Source organism: Diospyros lotus, chromosome 6, assembly GCF_014633365.1.
Source record: "Diospyros lotus cultivar Yz01 chromosome 6, ASM1463336v1, whole genome shotgun sequence".
NCBI classification, from domain to species: domain Eukaryota; kingdom Viridiplantae; phylum Streptophyta; class Magnoliopsida; order Ericales; family Ebenaceae; genus Diospyros; species Diospyros lotus.
This window is the reverse complement of record NC_068343.1, coordinates 38,826,064-38,846,701: the sequence shown is the minus strand read 5'-3', so window position 1 is coordinate 38,846,701 and position 20,638 is coordinate 38,826,064. Positions and strand designations below refer to the sequence as shown.

Genomic DNA, 20,638 nt, shown 5'->3' with positions numbered 1-20,638 from the left:
GAAGATGTGAGCCATAATCACAACTACTTGTACATAGGCATGGTTTTTGTTTGTATTTATTTCTTGTTGAATTGTTGGATAGCCACTTTTGATCGCCAAACCTTTTTCCAGGGCATACAAAGAAACAAACATAGAAGGCAAGTTAGTTCGTCGAATCAAAACCATATGTGTACTTTGTGGCTCTCAACTTGGGAGTGATATTTGTTACTCACTTGCAGCAAGTGAACTAGGCCAAAAATTAGGAGAGAAAAAAATTAATTTGGTATATGGAGGGGGAAGTCGTGGACTGAATGGTTATGTTTCACAAGCTGCATATCTTAGAATATCATATATGGTAGGTGTAATGCCAATCCCTTTGGCTGAACCACATATTTCTGGGATTACACGCGGTGAACTTATAGAAACGACTTCTATGTCTGAGCGCATGGCTTGTAAGATTTATTAGTCAGACGCTTTCATTTCTTTACCAGGAGGTTTTGGAACACTTGAAGAAATATTTTGTATAATCTCCTAGGCCAAGAGTAATCTCCATACCAAACCCATTGGACTTTTAAACGTTAATCATTTCTTCGATGGGTTGCTCTCTTTTCTTGATCAGGCTATGGATCAAAAGTTCATTTCTCTTTCAGCAAGAAAGATTCTCATTTCCGCATCCACCAATGATGAGCTGCTAGAGAAACTACATGCTTATGTTCCACAGCACGATCCTTATGAGTCTCGGATAGATTGGTCTAAGGTAAGCAGAAACAAGCGCCAAAGGAGTCCGATTAATTTAGATTTATCCTTGTAAGACAAGTCTTTGATGAGATGGATGAGTAAGGAGTACTTTTTGTACTCTTAAGACGCATCTCCTATGACTTGTATGAAATCTTTTTCTATCTTGTGTTCTTAAAAAAAAAACTGTGGAATGTTGTTAAGCGAGTTTATGATAAGATGGCTGAGTAAGGGGTACTTTGTACTCTTGAGACGCATTTTGTTTATCTTATGACTTGCATGAAGTTTTTATTTTGGTGTGAAAATATAAATATATATATATATGATATGCTCATTTGTTTGTTTGAGTTTTAGCAGTTCATAGTAAATCTATGGACTTATGGAGTTACAGGTATTCCTAACAACCCTATTTTATTACTGCAATTCAAGTTGGGGGGAGTAAGGTATATTTATGAATTATCTGGTCTATATTTAACTATGAATTTGCAATTGCATGCTTGTAGTTTTATGTGGGAAAAAAAAATGTGTGTGCTTTAAATAATGTTATCCCTAAAGCTTTGGAATTATACACTGATAACCAGTTGAATTTGCAATATGAATCATGAATGCATTAATTTCTTATTTGAAAACGTATATGTATGGAATCAGAATAAATGATTTGCATGCATCGGGTGTTCAATAATTAGAAATTGGTTTATCGGTAATAAAGTCAAAGGCAATGGTAATTAACTGATTAGCACACTGCATGATCCCTCAACAGAAGTAGAGACTATTACCTGAGTGAGTGTTTGAGCCTAATAATCGTTACTTCTGAGTGAAATAACACTTACTCTAAATATGCTTTATTCTTTATCTCATCTTTTCAATAGCTTCAAAACATCAATTTTCTTTGAATGTCTAGTATGATAGCGGATGAATTTGGCTGGTTTCAAAACTCTGAATTAGTTGACTGAGTAACATTGTTTTGCAGAAGTATGATAGGGGGATCAATTTCTTTCAATTTGGGCCTATTAACCTTTTTCTTTCTTTATATTAACCTCCCTTGCTAGCCCATTTGAGCTGTTCTTAGCACACTTTCTTTCCTTACCTTCGTCTAAACCTGTAACCATATGAAGTTTGTCCAGCCTGGTGTGTTTCTAGGAATCAGTCTATATCGATATTTTCATATAAAAAAAAAGAAAAAAAAGGGAAGTTCTCTTAGTTATTCAGCATAAGTGTTTCAAAACAAATGCTGAAGAAAACATTATATCCAGTTTGAGATTAGTGTAAAAAAAAAAAAAAAAAATCCTAACACACCATTTGCACACTTTACCATTTTCTTTGACAACCCGTATTAACCTCATAGCCCTATTACAACCCAGTTTGGTCCCTCTTGATGCAATAAATCATGTGATCTCAGGATTCGAGTTCAGAGCAAGGAATTCTGTTTACATTCAAAAGTTATTTATCTATGGCATTATTTGAAGGATCATGAACGAGGATACAAAAGCATGCAACGGAAGCGTTTTAAAATCAAAACCGTTCTTCGTATTGATTAGAATCTAGGAGACTTACTTTTTCGGCGGATTACCGAACGGAATGGAGCGATGGGAGCAGGATGCGCGGGAGCTTCTTCGCGTGGTGGAGACGACGGCTGTCCTGCTATCCTTCGGCTCCTTCGCATTAGAACTCAAAAGCACTCTTTCGATCTTCCGGAGTATGACTCGAACTCGTGGCCTCTCTTTCGGTGAAGAAGAGAAAAAACGACCTTGGATGAAAAACAACCAAAGAGAGGTATATATATAGGGAGAACCCTAGGGTTAAAACCCTAGTGGGCCAAACCCTAATGGGCCAAGTCCATTTAATTAATTTTCTAATTGGGTTAGCCCAATTAATTAATTAAACTAATGAACTATTATTTTATTCTAGCCCAATTAATTATGGACCATCCTGAATAAAATAATTCTCTCTCAATGTAATTCACCCAACAAGCCAAATGTATTAAAAAATACATGAGTTACATCGAGCTACCCTAGGGACCAAAAGACAAATTATTCACGGCTACTAAAATGACCAAAATATCCCTGCTACCGAGTAGCTATATTTTGTCATTCTAAGTGTTCCAACTATCACCATATGGTAACACTGACCCCACGAATAATTTTGCATATGCCATGTCTTTGACCTACTAGTGTAATGACGAAAATACCCCTCTGCGTAACACCATCATTTAGAAAGGAATAATGTACTAACACCTCTCTAAATGATTTCTACCATCCTTAGATCACTAGTCCAATAATCCGTGACTACTCGAATTTACTTGCTTATCACTGGGAGCTACCCAGAAGCACACACTCTAAAGTCACGTTCCTAGGGCCCTGGATTATTTGATTATTCTTGGACAATCACAAGGGGGTGAATCACAGAAACTATCTTGTATTAGTCTGTCTTAGCTAATTAGAAACCATACTCCCAACTCAAAAGGATATTGATCTTTGATAGACCTCACCTACAATGAATCTAAGAATATAGCTCTAGGTTCACTAGACCACCAACTAATACTCAAGTATTAGCGTACTCGTCCACGTAGTATGTAACACCCGGTGTAACCGGTGTTAAGAGAATAAGAAAGGAAGTAAGTAAACTTCCAAAAATACCCTTGAGAAGGTGATGGATCCTTGCGATTGAGAATGCCCATGAGAAGGGTATTTTGGTAATTTGGATAGAGAAATCCAATAAAGGGTATTTTGATAAATTAAAAATAATTCCTATGAAGAATTAGGTGTGTAAGTGAATAAAAATCCCAATTTGATATTTATGTGGAGATATATGGCATTAATAAATTCACAAAGAGTAATTGGGAATTTTGGAATTTAATTCCATAAAAGAAATTTAATTTTGAAATAGGGAAAATGGTGGATATTAAATTATTTGAGGAGAATAATTATATTTTCCCTAAGTTGTGAATTAATGTGGTAATGCCACTTGGAGAGATGAGATTAAACTTGGAAGCCAAGGTTAGTGTCTTGTTGTGACACTTGGCATTTTGTGGTTCAAGTATAATTGGGTGAATTAAATAAATGCAAAAGTTATGATAATTGGTCTTGTAAGCATTTAATGAGAGGCATAATTATATGGATTAAAGTAAATCCAAAAGAAAATGGTAAATGGTCACCATTAATGCCTTGGAAAATATGAGATTTAAATAAATCTAATGAAAAATGGGAAAATGGTCACCCATTAATGCTTGGAAAATTGTGGGATTTATTTAAATGAGAAAGAAAGTATTATGTCTTTCAAGTGGTCTCTCATGTGATGGTTATGAAAATAGTCTCATTTAAGTAAATGAGAAATAAATGAAAAATGCAAGTGATCTAAGGGCTTAGATGCATTCTTGAGAAGTAGAATGAATCCAAAGGTGAGGATTCAAAGAGAAGAAATGGCATGGATTGCCAAATATTAAGAGATGAGTGGTTGAGATTAAATCTTTCAAAAGCACTTGGATTGTGCTTTAATTTGAAGGTTGAGATCTTCTCTTATAAAGTGAATAAAATCCAATGGATGAGAGTAATCAAGACCAAAGCACATGGATTGTGCTTTCTTGTGTGGTTGGGATTTTCTTTCAAAAAGCAAATGGAAATCAAGGGCTAAGATCAAGTCTTGAAATTGAGATTTCAAGACAAGAGTAGTATTTAAAGGGAAAGTAAGCCCTTGTCTCAAGTTTTGCCATTTCAAAGAGAGAAAGAAAATGAGAGGAAGGAAGAGTTGTCTTCCAAGAAGAAGAAAAGGAGAAAATGAAAGAATGGAGAAGAAAGGAAGATCAAATCAAGGTAAGTTCCATTCTTCTCTTCTCTACTTAGTGATCTTATATGCAAGGAAAGTGAGTTTTTGTTTTAATGCCATCCTAGATGGGAGCAAATGAAGAGGGAAGCTCTCTTGAGAAGAAGAATTAAAGCTTCAAAGAGAAGATTGTTAAGGTAAGGGATGGCCCCAAGTGGTGGAGGCCTTGCATTGCATTGTAAGTAGGTTGCATAAATCTTTATATATCTTTTTGCATGCTTTACTTGTTCATGAGACCTATGGCCATGGGGGTGGGAAAGAAGTGGTAGGTTGATGCCTCAAACCATGTTGGGTTGTGAGGATGGAATGACTTAACCATACTTGCATGCATTTGCTATTACATAGACTTGTTATGCTTTTATTTACCTTGCATATGCACCCTTACTGAGCTTTTGAGCTCATGAGGTTTTATCCTCCCCTTGTAGGTTGTTCTTATGCCAAAAGAAGAAAAGGGAAGGTGTTGGAAGCTTGTGGTTGAAGCTCATGGTGTATCATTTATTTTTGTTGTAAAGTTAAGGTTTAAAGAAGCCTAGGCATGTGATTATTTTAATTGTGACCTTATGGCTTAGGGAAGCCTATTTGTTGTATTTAATCATGTGTGGTGTTTATTTATGGATGTTGTTATGTGAACAACAATAGGTTGTGTAAGGCTTATGTGTGAAATGGAAGGAGATTTTGATATATGTTGTGTATTCATCAAGAGGTGGATTAAGCCTTAATTATGGAGAATTAGAGGCAAACCAAGATGAATGTGAAGTTTATTTATTTAATTTAAATTCTGGAAGGTTTGGGTTTAAATGCCCAAGAAAAAAAAAAAAAAAAAGGGTGGGATGAGCAGCAAAGGGGGCAGCCGGCCGCGCCCGCGCGTGCGGGGGCTGCCGCGTGCGGGAGGCCGTGCGCGCGCGCGGGCGAGCGCCGGCGACCGCGCCCGCATGCGAGTGCACGCGGGCGGCTGAGCGGCTGCCCGCGGCATGCGCAGCCAGCCCGCGCGGCCAGCGCTCAACGGGGCCCCGCGCGGGCCCCGGGCGTGCCAGCGGGCCCCGCCGGCCAAATTTTTTTAAAAATTTGGAATTTTGGGACATTAAGGGGCATTTCTAAATTGATTTTGGGCCCCAGAGGAATTTTCAAAATAAAAGGAATTTTCGGGCATTTTTGGAGAAAAGGCCGAAAACTTAAAAATTTGAAAATGATGAGTTTTTCCTCCAAAATTGGTGATCCATCAATGGAGTGGTTTAAATGGTGATTTTGGAGCCCGGTAAAATTCTCCGATGGAAAAGAATTAAAAAAAAAAATATGGCGATTGGGCGTCTGAAGGAGATTTTCTTTATAGCCAATGCGGTGTGGCTAAAGCCCAATTCTGCTAGCGAATCCTGGGATTCCGCGAAGGGAAGGTCGAGCCTAGTTCCCACCTAGGGCGTTTCGTCTTGAAACATGGCCCACCCTTCGCCAAAGGCCGGGCAGGTGGACAATTCGGGTGATTGTTCACGAGTAACACCCGTAAGTGGGAGCGGGACGTTACATAGTAGCAGTGATAGACTAGCTCCATGATAATTAGTACTTTGTCATTAGCTTCTATCACAGGTCCACTCTACGCATTCCAAATGTGCTTGTACAATTAGAGTAAACGGACTGTTTACTGGCTAAGGTAAGCCATCCTCCATTAGGATCTATTACACAATGATCTTATCATGATAAAATGCCCAGTTCTATCAAAAGATCAAGAGTAATATTTTTCTTGCTTATTAAGTACCCATGATTCATGCCTAACTGTGAAGAACGACCCATCACATGAATCACTTACTTAATAGCATGGACACTTTTCCAACAATTAAATGCAAATAATATATGTGCCATGAACTGAATAAAAGAAACATCATTACCATAAATTAAACAAAACATGTCTTTAGGGCATACATTTCCAACATTATTCCAGTCATGAAGCTATGTTAATTTCCCTGTTCTTTCATGAAAATACGTTCTTTATATTTGGGATGACACCGAGTTTGAACTTGTTTTACATTTACTCTTATAACAGTGCACCCCCCTTGTGTGTACACCTAAGGAATCATTTTTATTGGAGGGAAAATCTACAGTAAGGTTTTAAGTCAAAACTTCGAGGGAGTAAATCTGTGTATTGATCATCCTGATTGTCATTCCTAAGATTGTATGACCTTTAACCATAAATCTAATTTTGAATGTTTGACTTATTTTGAATGTTCTACTCTACGCATTTTGGTTTCGAATTTGAAATTTTTATATTCATGCAAGTATTGCGATTAGACCATGGCTAGTGTATAATCCGATTGCTAAGGGACTAGCAATATTCAAGTTGGGGGGTGTGATGAGGGGTTAATATTTCCTAAATCTTAATGAATTATATCCCCATTTTGACTTTATAATTATGCTTAAAATAAATAATTATTCGTATTACATATTATTACAGGATGAAGCAAGGAAGTTGACTTCTACAATTAATTAGGGGCATAAATCGAAGACGTTGGATTACCCATTAGTGTTGCTCAAAATCATGGGCCAACTATGGAGTCTAGAGGATGTTTCAAGTGCACTTGGTCCAACTATCAAGTAGAATCCAACATAAAAAAAAGGCCCAAGACCAAGCAAAGTCCCAAGACCAACTAAAGGCCCAAGACCAATCAAAGGCCCAACAAAGCCCAATTTGTAGAAGACTTTTCTTTATTTTGTATTTTTTTTTTATAAATGTTTTACCACCTAAAGTCTTTTGTATTCTTATGAGAAGTCCACCACCTAAAGTCTTTTGTATTTTTTGTCTTTTACCTAATTTTCTTCCATTAGTTAGGTGAATGTTTTGTTGAATAATTGTGTGGCTTGTAATGTATCTTGTGGGCTATAAATAGCTCACTTTGGTGCATTTGTGAGGAGGTGATTATTACTTGAATCAAAGTTTAGTTTTGTTCTTAGAGTTTCCCTTAGAGAATTGCTCTTATTCTCTCTCTTTTTTTCTCTTGTAATCTTACTTCCTTTCTTTCTTCTTTTAAATTCTTATGTCATTTATTGTTACTTTATTATCCACCGCCTAAATGGCCAGTTAATTTATGCCTTTAAATTTCTGTAATTTTAATTCTTGTCTTTCAATTATCCACCGCCTAAATGGCCGGTTAGTTTCTGCTATTTCAATTCTTGTCATTTAAATTTTGTTATTTAAATTACGCCATTTAAATTCTTGTTAATTAACTTTTAAATGGAAATGAGTTGTTAAACCTAATCTTGGGTTAAGGCAAGGACAGTGTCCAACGCCAATGATTCCCAAAGAAAGCTGCGCTTAAAATGAGTATCATTAATTTAAATTTCAGTATGAGTGAGTTTTAATTATTGGGAAATCACTAGGTTTGGATTGGAGCGTAAGCCTAACTTAAAGCTTTCATGTCACGCATGAGAGTTACTAGAACTGGAAATGCTATCATACCCAAACCCAGATGATTAATTTAGTTATTTTGTATATTAATTGTAATTAGATTTATGGTAGTTGCTTAAATTAGAATCTCGCATATCATGTATGGCGATTGCTTAAACTAGAACTATCATCATCTGTAATTGCATTTAGTAACAAACCCTCATATCTAAAATTAAATTAATGTTACTAACCTTGTTTGCTAAAATTTGAGAATCAATTGGTTGGTGCTAAAATTGTCTTAACTCAAGTGCTATCCAATTTAATATCCTCACATCAAGCATTTATTTTAACTTCTACCTTGCTTTATTTTCTAATATTTGTTATAAAAAAAATCATAAAACAAAATCTTGTTATCAATTCATCTAAATGCGTGTGCGTGTGTGTGACATTCTTTTGCTTTTGCCATAAATAAATTTCTCAGTGGACGACCTGGACTCATCCAGAAAATATAAATTTAAATTTGGACTACAACTGCACTCGTACACTGACGAGTATAAACCTCTCACCTAAATAAAAAAATATATATATAAAATTTTTATTGTGTTTTGTTTTGTATTTTAATTGCAGGGTGAGAGTGCAGCCATGCCGCCAATTCGATAATTGTTATTAATCAATTTCTCGAAACCGACTCTTGGGCTTCCTGGACCACCCGAGATCCTTTCAAAATAATAAAAAATTATTTATTTTCAATACCATGTAATATCGGGTATTACATTCCACCTCCCTTAAAGAATTTCATCCTCGAAATTCAGTATAGCTTATTTTCCTGCCCAAGACAATCACATTCTCAAGCTACCCTCCGAATCCCCTGCTCGAGAATCTCGTAGCCAAACCATTTCTTAGCCTTTACCACAGGTTATTCCCACATCAAGGCTTCACTTAGGCATTTGGTCCTCCACCTTTCGAGGACATTCACCAACCGATTACCGCCTTGGCCTCCAGCCAAATCGCACCACTGGTAGTGACCAGTGGTCATGCTTATTGCAACCATATCCATCTCCTGATGGATTTTCTCTACCTCGAACATCGCTTTGCAGTTTACCTCCCATTTTCCCATCAATCGAAACGAACTCTCACTAACGTTGCATCATTGATTAGTTTACCACGATTTTACGCCAATCACACACGACAACGTTTCCCACTGCTAATCACACATGGCCACGATTTTACGCTGGTCCAACCAGCAACGTCTTAACACTGATCATCCGTCGCAATGTCACTTCTAGTGCCAACAAAACACTCTGACACCTATGCCACCATGGCATACCGCCATTAATCACATGCATGCATAGCTTGAGTCGATCCTCATGGCAACCTCTCATTACCGATCAACTAACCATGATCACACTACATGGGAAGCAACTATTTGGCCCACCCAGCCAACTTCGACCATTTCATACATGGTCTACTACCTTGACTAGCCGACCCTCATTTATCGATATAATTATGCATAATCAACATACCTAACACCATGCCAAGTTATTTCTCATTTCACCATACATGGTCTACCCGAGATCACCTCGAGCTTGGCAATGCACGCACCATTACATTCTCACCTCGAGCTTAACCATGCTCGGACCATAACCTTCTCCCAACTAGGAGTTTTTCGCATAAGCACACAAACTACTCTGGCCTTCCTTTCTTATTGATATTACATGCTAGTAAAGGTCTCATATCCATACCAGGGACTCTTCATTGAGCAACCCCTCTTCAATTCTTCACCCCATTTCAGCTTTTACAATCACATTCCATGCTAGGCCTTACCTTGGCTGTTAACCATAACACGAGTTAGGGATCCTACCATTGCGCTTAAAGGTTTGGAACCATTAATCGGCCCTCGTCATCACCCACGATGCGTGGCACAAGTGATCGGCTCTTGATTAGTGATCAATTTTGTAAAAATTTTGTTATAATTTCACCTTTATTTTGATCTTAAAATGGTTTAAATTGAATATTATCATGCATTTTGTGATTTTGTGCACGTTTAAAAATATTAATATAAAAATATATATAAAATATATAAAATATAAAAAAATAATAAAAATACTATATATAATAATATAATAATATAAAAATATGGACGGCCCAAGCCCAAGCCCAAGACTAACACAAGGAAGGCCCAAGCCCAAGCCCAACACAAGGAAGGTCCAAGCCCAAGCCCAAAACAAGGAAAGCCCAGCCCAAAACAAGGAAGGCCCAAGCCCAACACAAGGAAGGCCCAAGCCCAAAAATATGAAAAACCCAAGTCCCACAAATTGATGACATCATCGCTTACATCATGGGTTGGAATGACATCATCGCTTACATCATGTATTAGATATTTTACTTATCTTTGTATTTTTAAATTAGTTATTTTGTTTTTCTTTAGATATTTTGTATTATTAAATTATATAATTGAGTGGTCTCTATTGCATCTTTTACCCTATAAATAGAGCACTTGGGATGCATTTATAACCATTCAATTTTCCTATAATGAAAGTATAGTTGTGTTCTTGAGATTTCTCTCTCAAATTTTTCACTTTAGTTTCAATATAGTTTCGTTCTTAGAATTTCTCTCTTAAATCTTCAACCTTTGTTTCCATATAGTTGTATTATGTTATTCATATTGTCTTTTCATTATATACCGCCTATATGGTCGGTTAAAAAATAGTCTTTCAATTACTGTCTTTCCATTATATACCGCCTATATGGTTGGTTAAAAAATAGTCTTTCATATTCTCTTTTCATTATATACCGCCTATATGGTCGGTTAAAAAATAGTCTTTCAATTACTGTCTTTCCATTATATACCGCCTATATGGTCGGTTAAAAAATAGTCTTTCATATTGTCTTTTCATTATATACCGCCTATATGGTTGGTTAAAAAATAGTCTTTCAATTACTGTCTTTCCATTATATACCGCTTATATGGTCGGTTAAAAAATAGTCTTTCAATTACTGTCTTTCCATTATATACCGCCTATATGGTCGGTTAAAATCTTTTAAATACTGTCTTTTAATTCCCGTCATTTAAATTCTTGCCAATTTATTTTCAAATGAAGATGAGTAGCTAAATCCAATCTTGGGTTAAGGCAAGGATAGCGTCCAACGCCAATGATTCCCAAAGAAAGCTGCGCTTCAATTGTGTAATATTAATCTGATTTAATTTGAGCAGTGTGCGTATAGTGTATCTTTGAGTTTGGATTGGAGCATAAGCCTAACTTAGAGTTTCCATGCCATGTATGGAGATTGCTAGACTTGGAAATGTTTTCATACCCATGCCCAAATGATTAATCTGTACCTATAAATTCTGTCTGTGGGATATAATTCAATTTATGATAATTGCTTAACTTAGAATTTCCATACCATGTATAGAGATTGCTTAAACAAGAATTATCATTATCTTGAACTAAAATTACTGACAGATTTGAAAAGCTTAATTCAGATGAATATTATTGATCTTTTCTATTAAATTGGGAATTAATTGGTTTTTACACTGAAATTGTCTTGACCCAAGCTACTTAAATTCATTATTAATTTAGTTTTAATCCTTTCCTTTAGATTATCTTAATCACCTCTTAAAATCAAATATTCAGTGATTTCTGTTTTCATCCAAAATAATCTCCCTGTGAACCGACTCGGACTCACCGAATTATAAATTTAAAATTATACTACACGCACACTCGCACACTGGCGAGTATAATCGCCCTATACCTGCTTTAACAAGAGGATTAATGTTTGATAAATTTGGTTGTTGTTTTGATAAATAAATGTGTAGGGTAGCGTAGTAGTCAGTTTTTGGCGCCGTTGCCGGGGAGATTAATTGGTAACTTAGTGTGTTATTTTTGTTGTTTTACTACTTAAAAAAAAAACAAAAAAAAAATAAAATCAAAAGTAAATATTTTAAAGATAAGAAAAAAATCTGTATACTTAAAAAAAATTGTTAGGTAACTTTTAGTTACTAAACAGTGTATGAGACTTAATCAGGTAGAGTGCTAGAACAAGAAGTCCATTCACAATCTCTAATGTCTCAACAAAATGATAACATGTCTGCTCAAGGGGGTGATCATGCTGATTAAGATCCCTTGGGAGCTGAAATGCTTCGACCTCTCAGGGACTATTTGCACCCTCTAAGGCAAACTACTCCCTCTTGCATTGTACTTCCAGTTAACCATCATAGATTCAACTTTAAACCGGGTACCATTTAGATGTTACCTACTTTTCACGGTATGGATTCGAAAAATCCGTACACTCACATGAGAGAATTTGAAGAGGTCTGCGGCACTTGTGTCGATCAGAATGTCAATGAGGATACTGTGAGGCTAAAATTGTTCCCATTTTCATTAAAGGACAAAGCTAAAATGTGGTTGAACACATTAGAGTCGAGATCAATAGGAACATGGAGAGAAATGCAAACTAAATTTTTAAAGAAATACTTCCCAGCCAATAGGACAGCATCCCTTAAAAGACAAATGATGAACTTTGCTTGTAAACCCACCGAGTCATTTGCTCAAGCCTGGGATCATTTCAAAGATCTACTTCTTACTTGCCCACATCATGCTTTTGAGCAGTGGCGGGTGGTTAGTTTTTTTCATGATGCCTTGACCCCCAACCTTAAGATGTTAGTGTCGACCATGTGCAATGGTGAATTTTACGAGAAGACACCTGAAGAAGCTTTTCATTTTTTCGACACTTTAGCTGAGAATACTAGGAATTGGGAGGTAAGTCCATTGTCTTTGGAAGACTCAAGAGAGCATGTCAGTCCACAGCCTCGAGGAAAATTTCAAATAAGTGAAAGTGATAACATCAATGCCCGGTTAACAGCATTAACAAAGAAGATGGAAGAATTAGAGTTAAAAAAAACCAAGGCCGTCCATGAAGTGGAAGTCCTTTACGTGGTCTGTGAGACGAATGGCCATATGACAGAAGATTGTCCTACCATTCCTGCTTTTAAAGAGGTCCTATATGGCCAAGCGTCTGGAGCATAACCACGTCACACAGAGGGTAGGCCTTATCAGAATCAGAGTGGGAACTACTCAGGGTACAATCCTAATTCCAATACATACCACCCCAACTCCCGTAATCACCTTAATTTTTCATGGAGAAATGATTCTGCCGCCTAACCCCATGCACCATTCCCCTCACAGCCACAGTCTTACCAACCAAACCAAGGATCATTTGGTGCATATCAACCTCCTCATAGGAGATCTCTAGAGGACACCCTACAACAATTCATGCAAGGTCAAATAGGAACTAATACCCAAGTAGCCAAGTTTCAAGAACAAACAAATAGGGCTCTAGAAGACATGAGAAGTCAGCTAACTAAGTTGACTCAGACCTTGAGTGTTAGAGAACCAGGGAAGTTTCCCTCACAACCAAGTCAGAACCCTGTAGGTCAAGCCCATAGGGCCGAAGGGTCATCTAGTGAGAATCATGAACAAGTCCAGTCTGTCACTGTCCTTGGGAGTGGGAAAGTAATTGAGAAACCTGAGGACCCTAGGACAGTGTGGCCTACCACTAGTAAAAAAGACCAAGGGCATGATGAAATGAATGATGAGGAAGTGAATGAAGGAAGTAAAGAGGGTAAGAAGAAAGTCGAGAAGGAAGAAAGAGAGCAAGAGAGAAAGCAAAAGGAAAAAGGGAAGAGTATTGAAGAGAGAACCAAATTTGAACCTCGACCACCCTTTCCTCAAAAATTAGCCCAATCAAAAAGAGATAAAACAAATGCAGACATGTACGAAGTATTCAAACAGGTAAGGATAAACATTCCTTTATTGGATGCAATTAAGCAAACACCTTCGTATGCTAAGTTTTTGAAGGATCTCTGTACAGTCAAAAGAAAAATCAATGTGCGGGAAAAAGCATTCTTGACAGAACAAGTAAGTGCTATCCTTCAATTCAAGACCCCTCCAAAGTACAAGGACCCAGGATGTCCTACCATTACTTGCATAATTGGAAGCCAACAAGTCAACCAAGCACTTCTTGACCTAGGGGCTAGTGTCAATCTGTTGCCTTTTAGTGTCTATCAGCAGTTAGGGTTGGGAGAACTCAAGCCCACTAGGGTCACTCTTCAATTGGCTGACCGATCAATAAAAGTTCCTCGTGGGATTGTGGAGGATGTCCTAATCCAAGTGGACAAATTCTATTTCCCAGTGGACTTTATTGTCTTAGATACCCAGCCCCACCAGGGTCCTCAGTCACCTATTCCTGTTATCCTAGGGAGACCATTCCTTGCTACTTCGAATGCAATCATCAATTGTAGGAATAGGATCATGAAACTATCATTTGGGAATATGACGGTGGAGATGAATGTTTTCAAGGTAGCTAAGCAACCAAATGACGAAATGGAATTGGAGGAAGTTGATTTAATCCAGACCTTAAGTGAAGAATACTTTGAGAAGGCTCTTTATGAGCAGGTTATTTATAAATTAGAGAAGCAAACTTCGGAAGGGATAGAGCCTGACGTTGAGTCAGCCAGGGTGATCACACAACTGATGCCTAGCCCAGAGCCATTGAAATTACCTGGAAATGAAACCCCACCATCTTTGGTCCACCCACCCCAACTTGAGAGAAAACCATTGCCGAATCACCTTAAGTATGCATTTTTAGGTGAAAGGGAGTCTTTGCCAGTAGTGATTTCATCAAGCCTAGAATTGCATCAAGAGGAAGCATTACTAGATCTCCTCAGAATGCACAAAAAAGCTATAGGATGGTCCATCTCTGACCCACATGGCATTAGCCCCCTCACCTGCACCCATAGGATCTTCTTAGAGGAAAATACGAAACCTGTAAGGCAAATGCAAAGGCGTTTGAACCCGAACATGAAAGAAGTTATTCGGGGAGAGGTTCTTAAACTGTTAGATGCAGGTATCATTTACCCCATCTCATATTCCAAATGGGTCAGTCCGACTCAAGTTGTACCTAAGAAGTCAGGAGTCACTGTGATAGAAAATGAGAACAATGAGCTCATCCCTACGTGCATCCAGACTGGATGGCGTATGTGCATTGATTATAGGAAGCTCAACTCTGTGACAAGTGACTGCTACACTACCCTGCACATTTATTTATCAAAACTACAACCAAATTCATCCGACGTCAATCCTCTTATTAAAGCAGGTGTAGGGCGATTATACTCGCCAGTGTGCGAGTGTGCGTGTAGTACAATTTTAAATTTATATTTCGGTGAGTCCGAGTCGATTCACAGGGAGATTATTTATTGATGAAAATGAAGATCACAAAATATTTGATTTTAAGAGGTAATTAAGATGATCTAAAGACAATAATTAAAGCTAAACTAATACTGAATTTAAGTAGCTTGGGTCAAGGCAATTTCAGTGTCAAAACCAATTAATTCCCAATTTGATAGAAAAGATCAGCAATATTCATCTGAATTAAGTTTTACAGCTCTGTTAGTAAATTTAGTTCAAGATAATGGTAATTCTTGTTTAAGCAATATCCATACATGGCATGGAAATTCTAAGTTAAGCAATTACCATAAATTGAACTATATTCCATAGACAGAATTTATAGATATAGATTAATCATTTAGGCTTGGGTATGAAAACGTTTCCAGATCTAGCAATCTCCATACGTGGCATGAAAATTCTAAGTTAGGCTTATGCTTCAATCCAAACTTAAAGATACATTATACGCACACTGCTCAAATTGAATTAGATTAATATTACATATTTTAAGCGCAGCTTTCTTTGGGAATCATTGGCGTTGGACACTGTCCTTGCCTTAACCCAAGAATGGATTTAGCTACTCATCTTCATTTTAAAATAAATTGGCAGGAATTTAAATAACGGGAATTAAAAGACAGTATTTAAAAGACTATTTTTTAACCGACCATATAGGCGGTATATAATGAAAAGACAATAATTGAAAGACTATTTTTTAACCGACCATATAGGCGGTATGTAATTGAAAGACAATAATTGAAAGACTATTTTGAACCGACCATATAGGCAGTATATAATAAAAAGACAATATGAATAACATAATACAACTATATGGAAACAAAGGTTAAAGATTTAAGAGAAAAATTCTAAGAACAAAACTATATAGAAACTAAAGTTGAAAATTTAAGAGAGAAATCTAAAGATCACAATTATACTTTCATTATAAGAAAATCCAATCCTTACAAATGCACCCTAAGTGCTCTATTTATAGGCTAGAAAATGTAATGGAAACTATTCAATTATATAATTTAATAATACAAAATATCTAATTAATGATGTAAGCGATGATGTCACTCCAACCCATGATGTAAGCGATGATGTCACTCCAACCCATGATGTAAGCGATGATGTCATCAATTTGTGAGACTTGGGCTTTTCATATTTTTGGGCTTGGGCCTTGCTTGTGTTGGGCTTGGGCTTGAACCTTCCTTGTGTTGGGCTTGGGCTTGGGCCTTCCTTGTGTTGGGCTTGGGCCTGGGCTTTCCATATTTTTATATTATTATATTATTATATATATTATATTTATTTTTTATATATTTTATATATATTTTTATATTAATATTTTAAACATGCACAAAATCACAAAATGCATAATAATATTCAATTTAAACTATTTTAAGATCAAAATAAGGGTGAAATTATAATAAAATTTTTACAAAATTGATCACTAATCAACAAGGAAGGATCATTTTTCGCTTCCATTTCTGGATCAGGTCTTAGAGAGAATAGCGGGACATGCCTTCTACTGCTTCTTGGATGGGTACTCTGGGTATAATCAAATTGAAATTGCGTTAGAGGATCAGGAGAAGACCACATTCACTTGTCCATTAGGGACTTTTGCTTACAGACGAATGCCATTCGGTCTGTGCAATGCCCCTACAACATTTCAAAGATGCGTGATGAGCATCTTCAATGAATTGGTAGAGAATGTGGTGGAAGTCTTCATGGATGACTTCTCAGTCTATGGAGACAGCTTTAACAGTTGTTTGAAAAATTTAGAGAAAGTCTTGGAAAGGTGCAAGAAAATGCATTTAGTGCTAAATTGGGAGAAGTGCCACTTCATGGTCACTCAAGGAAGTGTCTTGGGACACATTGTTTCTTCTAAGGGTATTGAGGTCGATCAGTTTAAGGTTGAATTAATTCAAAATTACCCCCCCAAAGAATGTGAGGGATGTTAGGTCTTTTCTTGGCCATGCTGGTTTTTATAGGTGCTTTATTGCTTCATTCAGTGCCATAGCCAGACCTTTATGTCGTCTTTTAGTCCTAGACATGCCCTTTGAGTGGACCAGTAAGTGTCAAACTGCTTTTGAGAAATTAAAAAACTCACTTGTTTCCGCACCCATCATTCAGTCCCCTGATTGGTCCCTACCAGTTGAGTTGATGTGTGACGCCAGTGATTACGCGATAGGAGCCGTGTTAGGGCAAAGGAAAGACAAGAAACCTTATGTGATATATTACGCTAGCAAAACTCTTAATGAGGCCCAAAAGAACTACACCACGATAGAGAAAGAGTTGCTAGCAGTTGTCTACGCCCTAGACAAATTTCGGTCTTCCCTTGTGGGGTCACTAGTGATTGTTTTTACTGACCATGCTGCTCTTAAATATTTATTAACAAAGCAGGATGCAAAACCCCATCTCCTTAGATGGATCTTATTGTTACAAGAATTCCATATTGAGATCAGAGACAAAAAAGGGGTAGAAAATGTGGTAGCCGATCACTTATCTCGTCTACCATGCCAAAATCTTACTCAATTTGAAAACCCAATCCAAGATTCCTTTCCTGACGAATAATTGTTTCAAACAAACACTCAAACTGAACCACCCACCTTTCCATGGTACGCTGATATAGCAAATTATCTAGTCACTAGACAGATCCCAGATTATTGGTCCAAACTAGATAAACAAAAATTTTTCAAGAAAGTGGTGACATTTTTCTGGGATGACCCGTATCTATTCAAATATTGTCCTGAACAAATCATTCGCAGATGCATCCCTAATCATGAACAACAAAGTGTCATAAATTTTTGTCACACTCTTGCTTGTGGAGGCCATTTTTCCATCAAGAAAACAGTTGCAAAAATTCTACAAAGTGGATTTTATTGGCCAACATTATTTAAGGATGTGTACAGATTTTGTTCAAGTTGTGATCGATGTCAAAAACTAGGCAGTCTATCCAAGAGAAACATGATGCCATTACAACCAATCCAGGTGTTAGAAGTCTTTGATTGCTGGGGTATAGACTTTATGGGTCCATTTGTTAGTTCGTTTGGGCATGAGTATATCTTACTTGCTGTTGACTATGTGTCCAAATGGGTCAAGGCAATCCCAACAAGGAGTAATGACCATAGGATTGTGGTGAAATTTTTAAGGGAGAACATTTTCAGTCGGTTTGGGATGCCACGAGCAATCATTAGTGATGGGGGTTCCCATTTTTGTAACAAGGTCGTGGCAGGTCTCATGAAAAAATATGGTGTGTTGCACAAGATTTTCACGACGTACCATCCCCAAACCAGTGGTCAGGCTGAGCTAGCTAATAGGGAGATTAAACATATCCTAGAAAAGACTGTTGCCACCAATCGCAAAGATTGGTCTTTGAGATTAGTGGATGCTCTTTGGGCATATAGGACTGCATATAAAACGATCTTGGGAATGTCTCCATATAGATTAGTGTATGGTAAACATTGTCATCTACCCGTGGAAATTGAACATAGAGCATATTGGGCAATTCAAAGAATCAACAAGAGTTTGACCGAAGCAAGCTTCTCTAGGAAGCTCCAATTAAATGAGCTTGATGAAATAAGAAACAATGCATTTGAAAATGCACGACTGGCCAAGCTTCGCATGAAAGATTTGCATGACCGACGCATCATTAGGAAAAGCTTTCATGTCGGGTAACAGGTACTTTTGTATGATTCTCGATTGCATTTATTCCTGGGAAAATTAAAGTCAAGATGGGTTGGCCCCTTCATAATCAAGTCCATCTCGGAATATGGGGCTTTCGAAATTGAAAATCCGGAGTCAGGGCAATGCCTTAAGGTCAATGGTCATAGGTTGAAACCTTATCAGTATAGTTATGAGGAAAACGAAGGAAGTGTGGATTTAAGGGATCCACCATCAAATGAGTAAAAGAGGTTTCGTATTGTCTGGGAATCTGACGTTAAAAGACCACCTTTCCATTTAGGTTAAATGGATGTCTTTAGGTCCAGGACATTAACAACAACCCCTGTAGCTATTCAGGGTGAAGAAAACATCACATATTCATGCATCAATGACCGCCAGGTATGCCTATCCTTTATCTTTTCTATTGTTATCGATTGAGGACAATGCGCAATTCAAGTTGGGGGGTAAGGTGTACTTAAAGAATTGTTTTGTGTGGTATATGTGATTTTGATTTTATTGGGCCCCTTAAAAAAATTTAAACAAATTATTAAAAAAATATTATAATAAAATAAAAACTTTACTTTTTTTTAAAAAATATATATATATATAACGATATAAGAGGGAGACAAACTCAACGTCGATGACAACTATTTATTTATTTATTTATTTATTTATTTTGGGCAGAGTAATCACACTGCCTTATAAAGGAAACGACACACTGCCCTATAAAGAAAAAGGAGACGCCGAACGTTGAAAAAGAAGACGCCAGACGTGACCTTGCACTTGTGGCATGCCTCGAGCCAAGTGTGGTTGTTGGAATGGTGACTTCCACAGCCCTATAAGAGACCCCGTATCTGCATGAGGCAAGCCACACTTCTTTGAGCTCAGTCTTCTCTCCTTTGTGTTGTTCTCCGATCAGGTACTCTCGTTCCTTTTGTAAGGTTCATTATTTTGTTTTACTTTTCTTTTACTATAGTTCTGTTCTACAAAAATGGATCTTCAGCTCTTGAAAATTCGCAAGTACTATCCATCTCTCCCACAAAATGATTTAAAAAAGATTTATGCCACTAGGTGTGAAAGACTTTGGATGTTGATGTATAAAAATATCCCTGAGGATATTCGCTGGTTAATTGAAGAAAAAGTTTGATTTCTTGGCGAAACCTCACCTAGTTTTAAGCATTTTTCAGGATTAGGAAAGAGTAGTTTTTCGAAAAAAAGAAGAGCAAAAAGATTAAATGGTTGTCACAAATGTGCTCGATGGACTTGTAACACACGATGCAAATCTGTGGGGTTTACTTCCATAAATCGAGATGATAAAATTTGTTTCATAAAGGATGGGCTGAGTAAGGAGTCTTTGGATGATATCCGATTGACTCTTGAGACACATCCGTGTGGAATAGTGCAGCGAGAAATTCTTGCTTTATGGACTCAATTTAGAAGTGACCACCAACGCTATAGTCTTGGGAATCTGACTATAATTGACCCTGTTTGCCAATCTATAAGAAAATTGGATGGGAAGCCTATCCCCGCTTCATAGAAGGTGTTTAAGCCATTTCTGGACGTAAAACCAGAGGAAGATGTGAGCCACAATCACAACTACTTGTATATACGCATGATTTTTGTTTATGTTTATTTATTATTGAATTTCTATGTAGTTACTTTTGATTGCCAAACCTTTTTAACCAGTTCTACTTTCAGGGTGTACATAAAGAACTAACATAAATGGAAGGCCAGCCAGTTCGTCGAATCAATACCATATGTGTACTATGTGGCTCTCAACCTAGGAGCGAGATTTGTTACACACTTGCAGCAAGCGAACTTGGCATAAAATTGGGAGAGAGAAAAATTAATT

At 37.1% G+C, this 20,638-nt stretch overlaps 1 protein-coding gene and 1 pseudogene across 1 annotated transcript in view; both read left to right on the top strand.

Moving 5' to 3' along the window:
* Nucleotides 1–8,566, top strand: part of LOC127804513 (uncharacterized) — a 53,782-nt pseudogene extending 45,216 nt beyond the window's left edge.
* A 4,685-nt stretch (nucleotides 8,567–13,251) lies between these two features.
* The window catches only part of LOC127804512 (uncharacterized), a 34,039-nt gene continuing 26,652 nt past the window's right edge, over nucleotides 13,252–20,638 (top strand). The window contains exons 1-5 of the mRNA XM_052341384.1: nucleotides 13,252–13,528; nucleotides 13,646–14,424; nucleotides 14,455–14,611; nucleotides 17,774–17,917; nucleotides 18,509–18,649. Coding sequence (XP_052197344.1) covers nucleotides 13,252–13,528; nucleotides 13,646–14,424; nucleotides 14,455–14,611; nucleotides 17,774–17,917; nucleotides 18,509–18,649 — 1,498 coding nt within the window. The remainder of the gene's footprint in view (nucleotides 13,529–13,645; nucleotides 14,425–14,454; nucleotides 14,612–17,773; nucleotides 17,918–18,508; nucleotides 18,650–20,638) is intronic.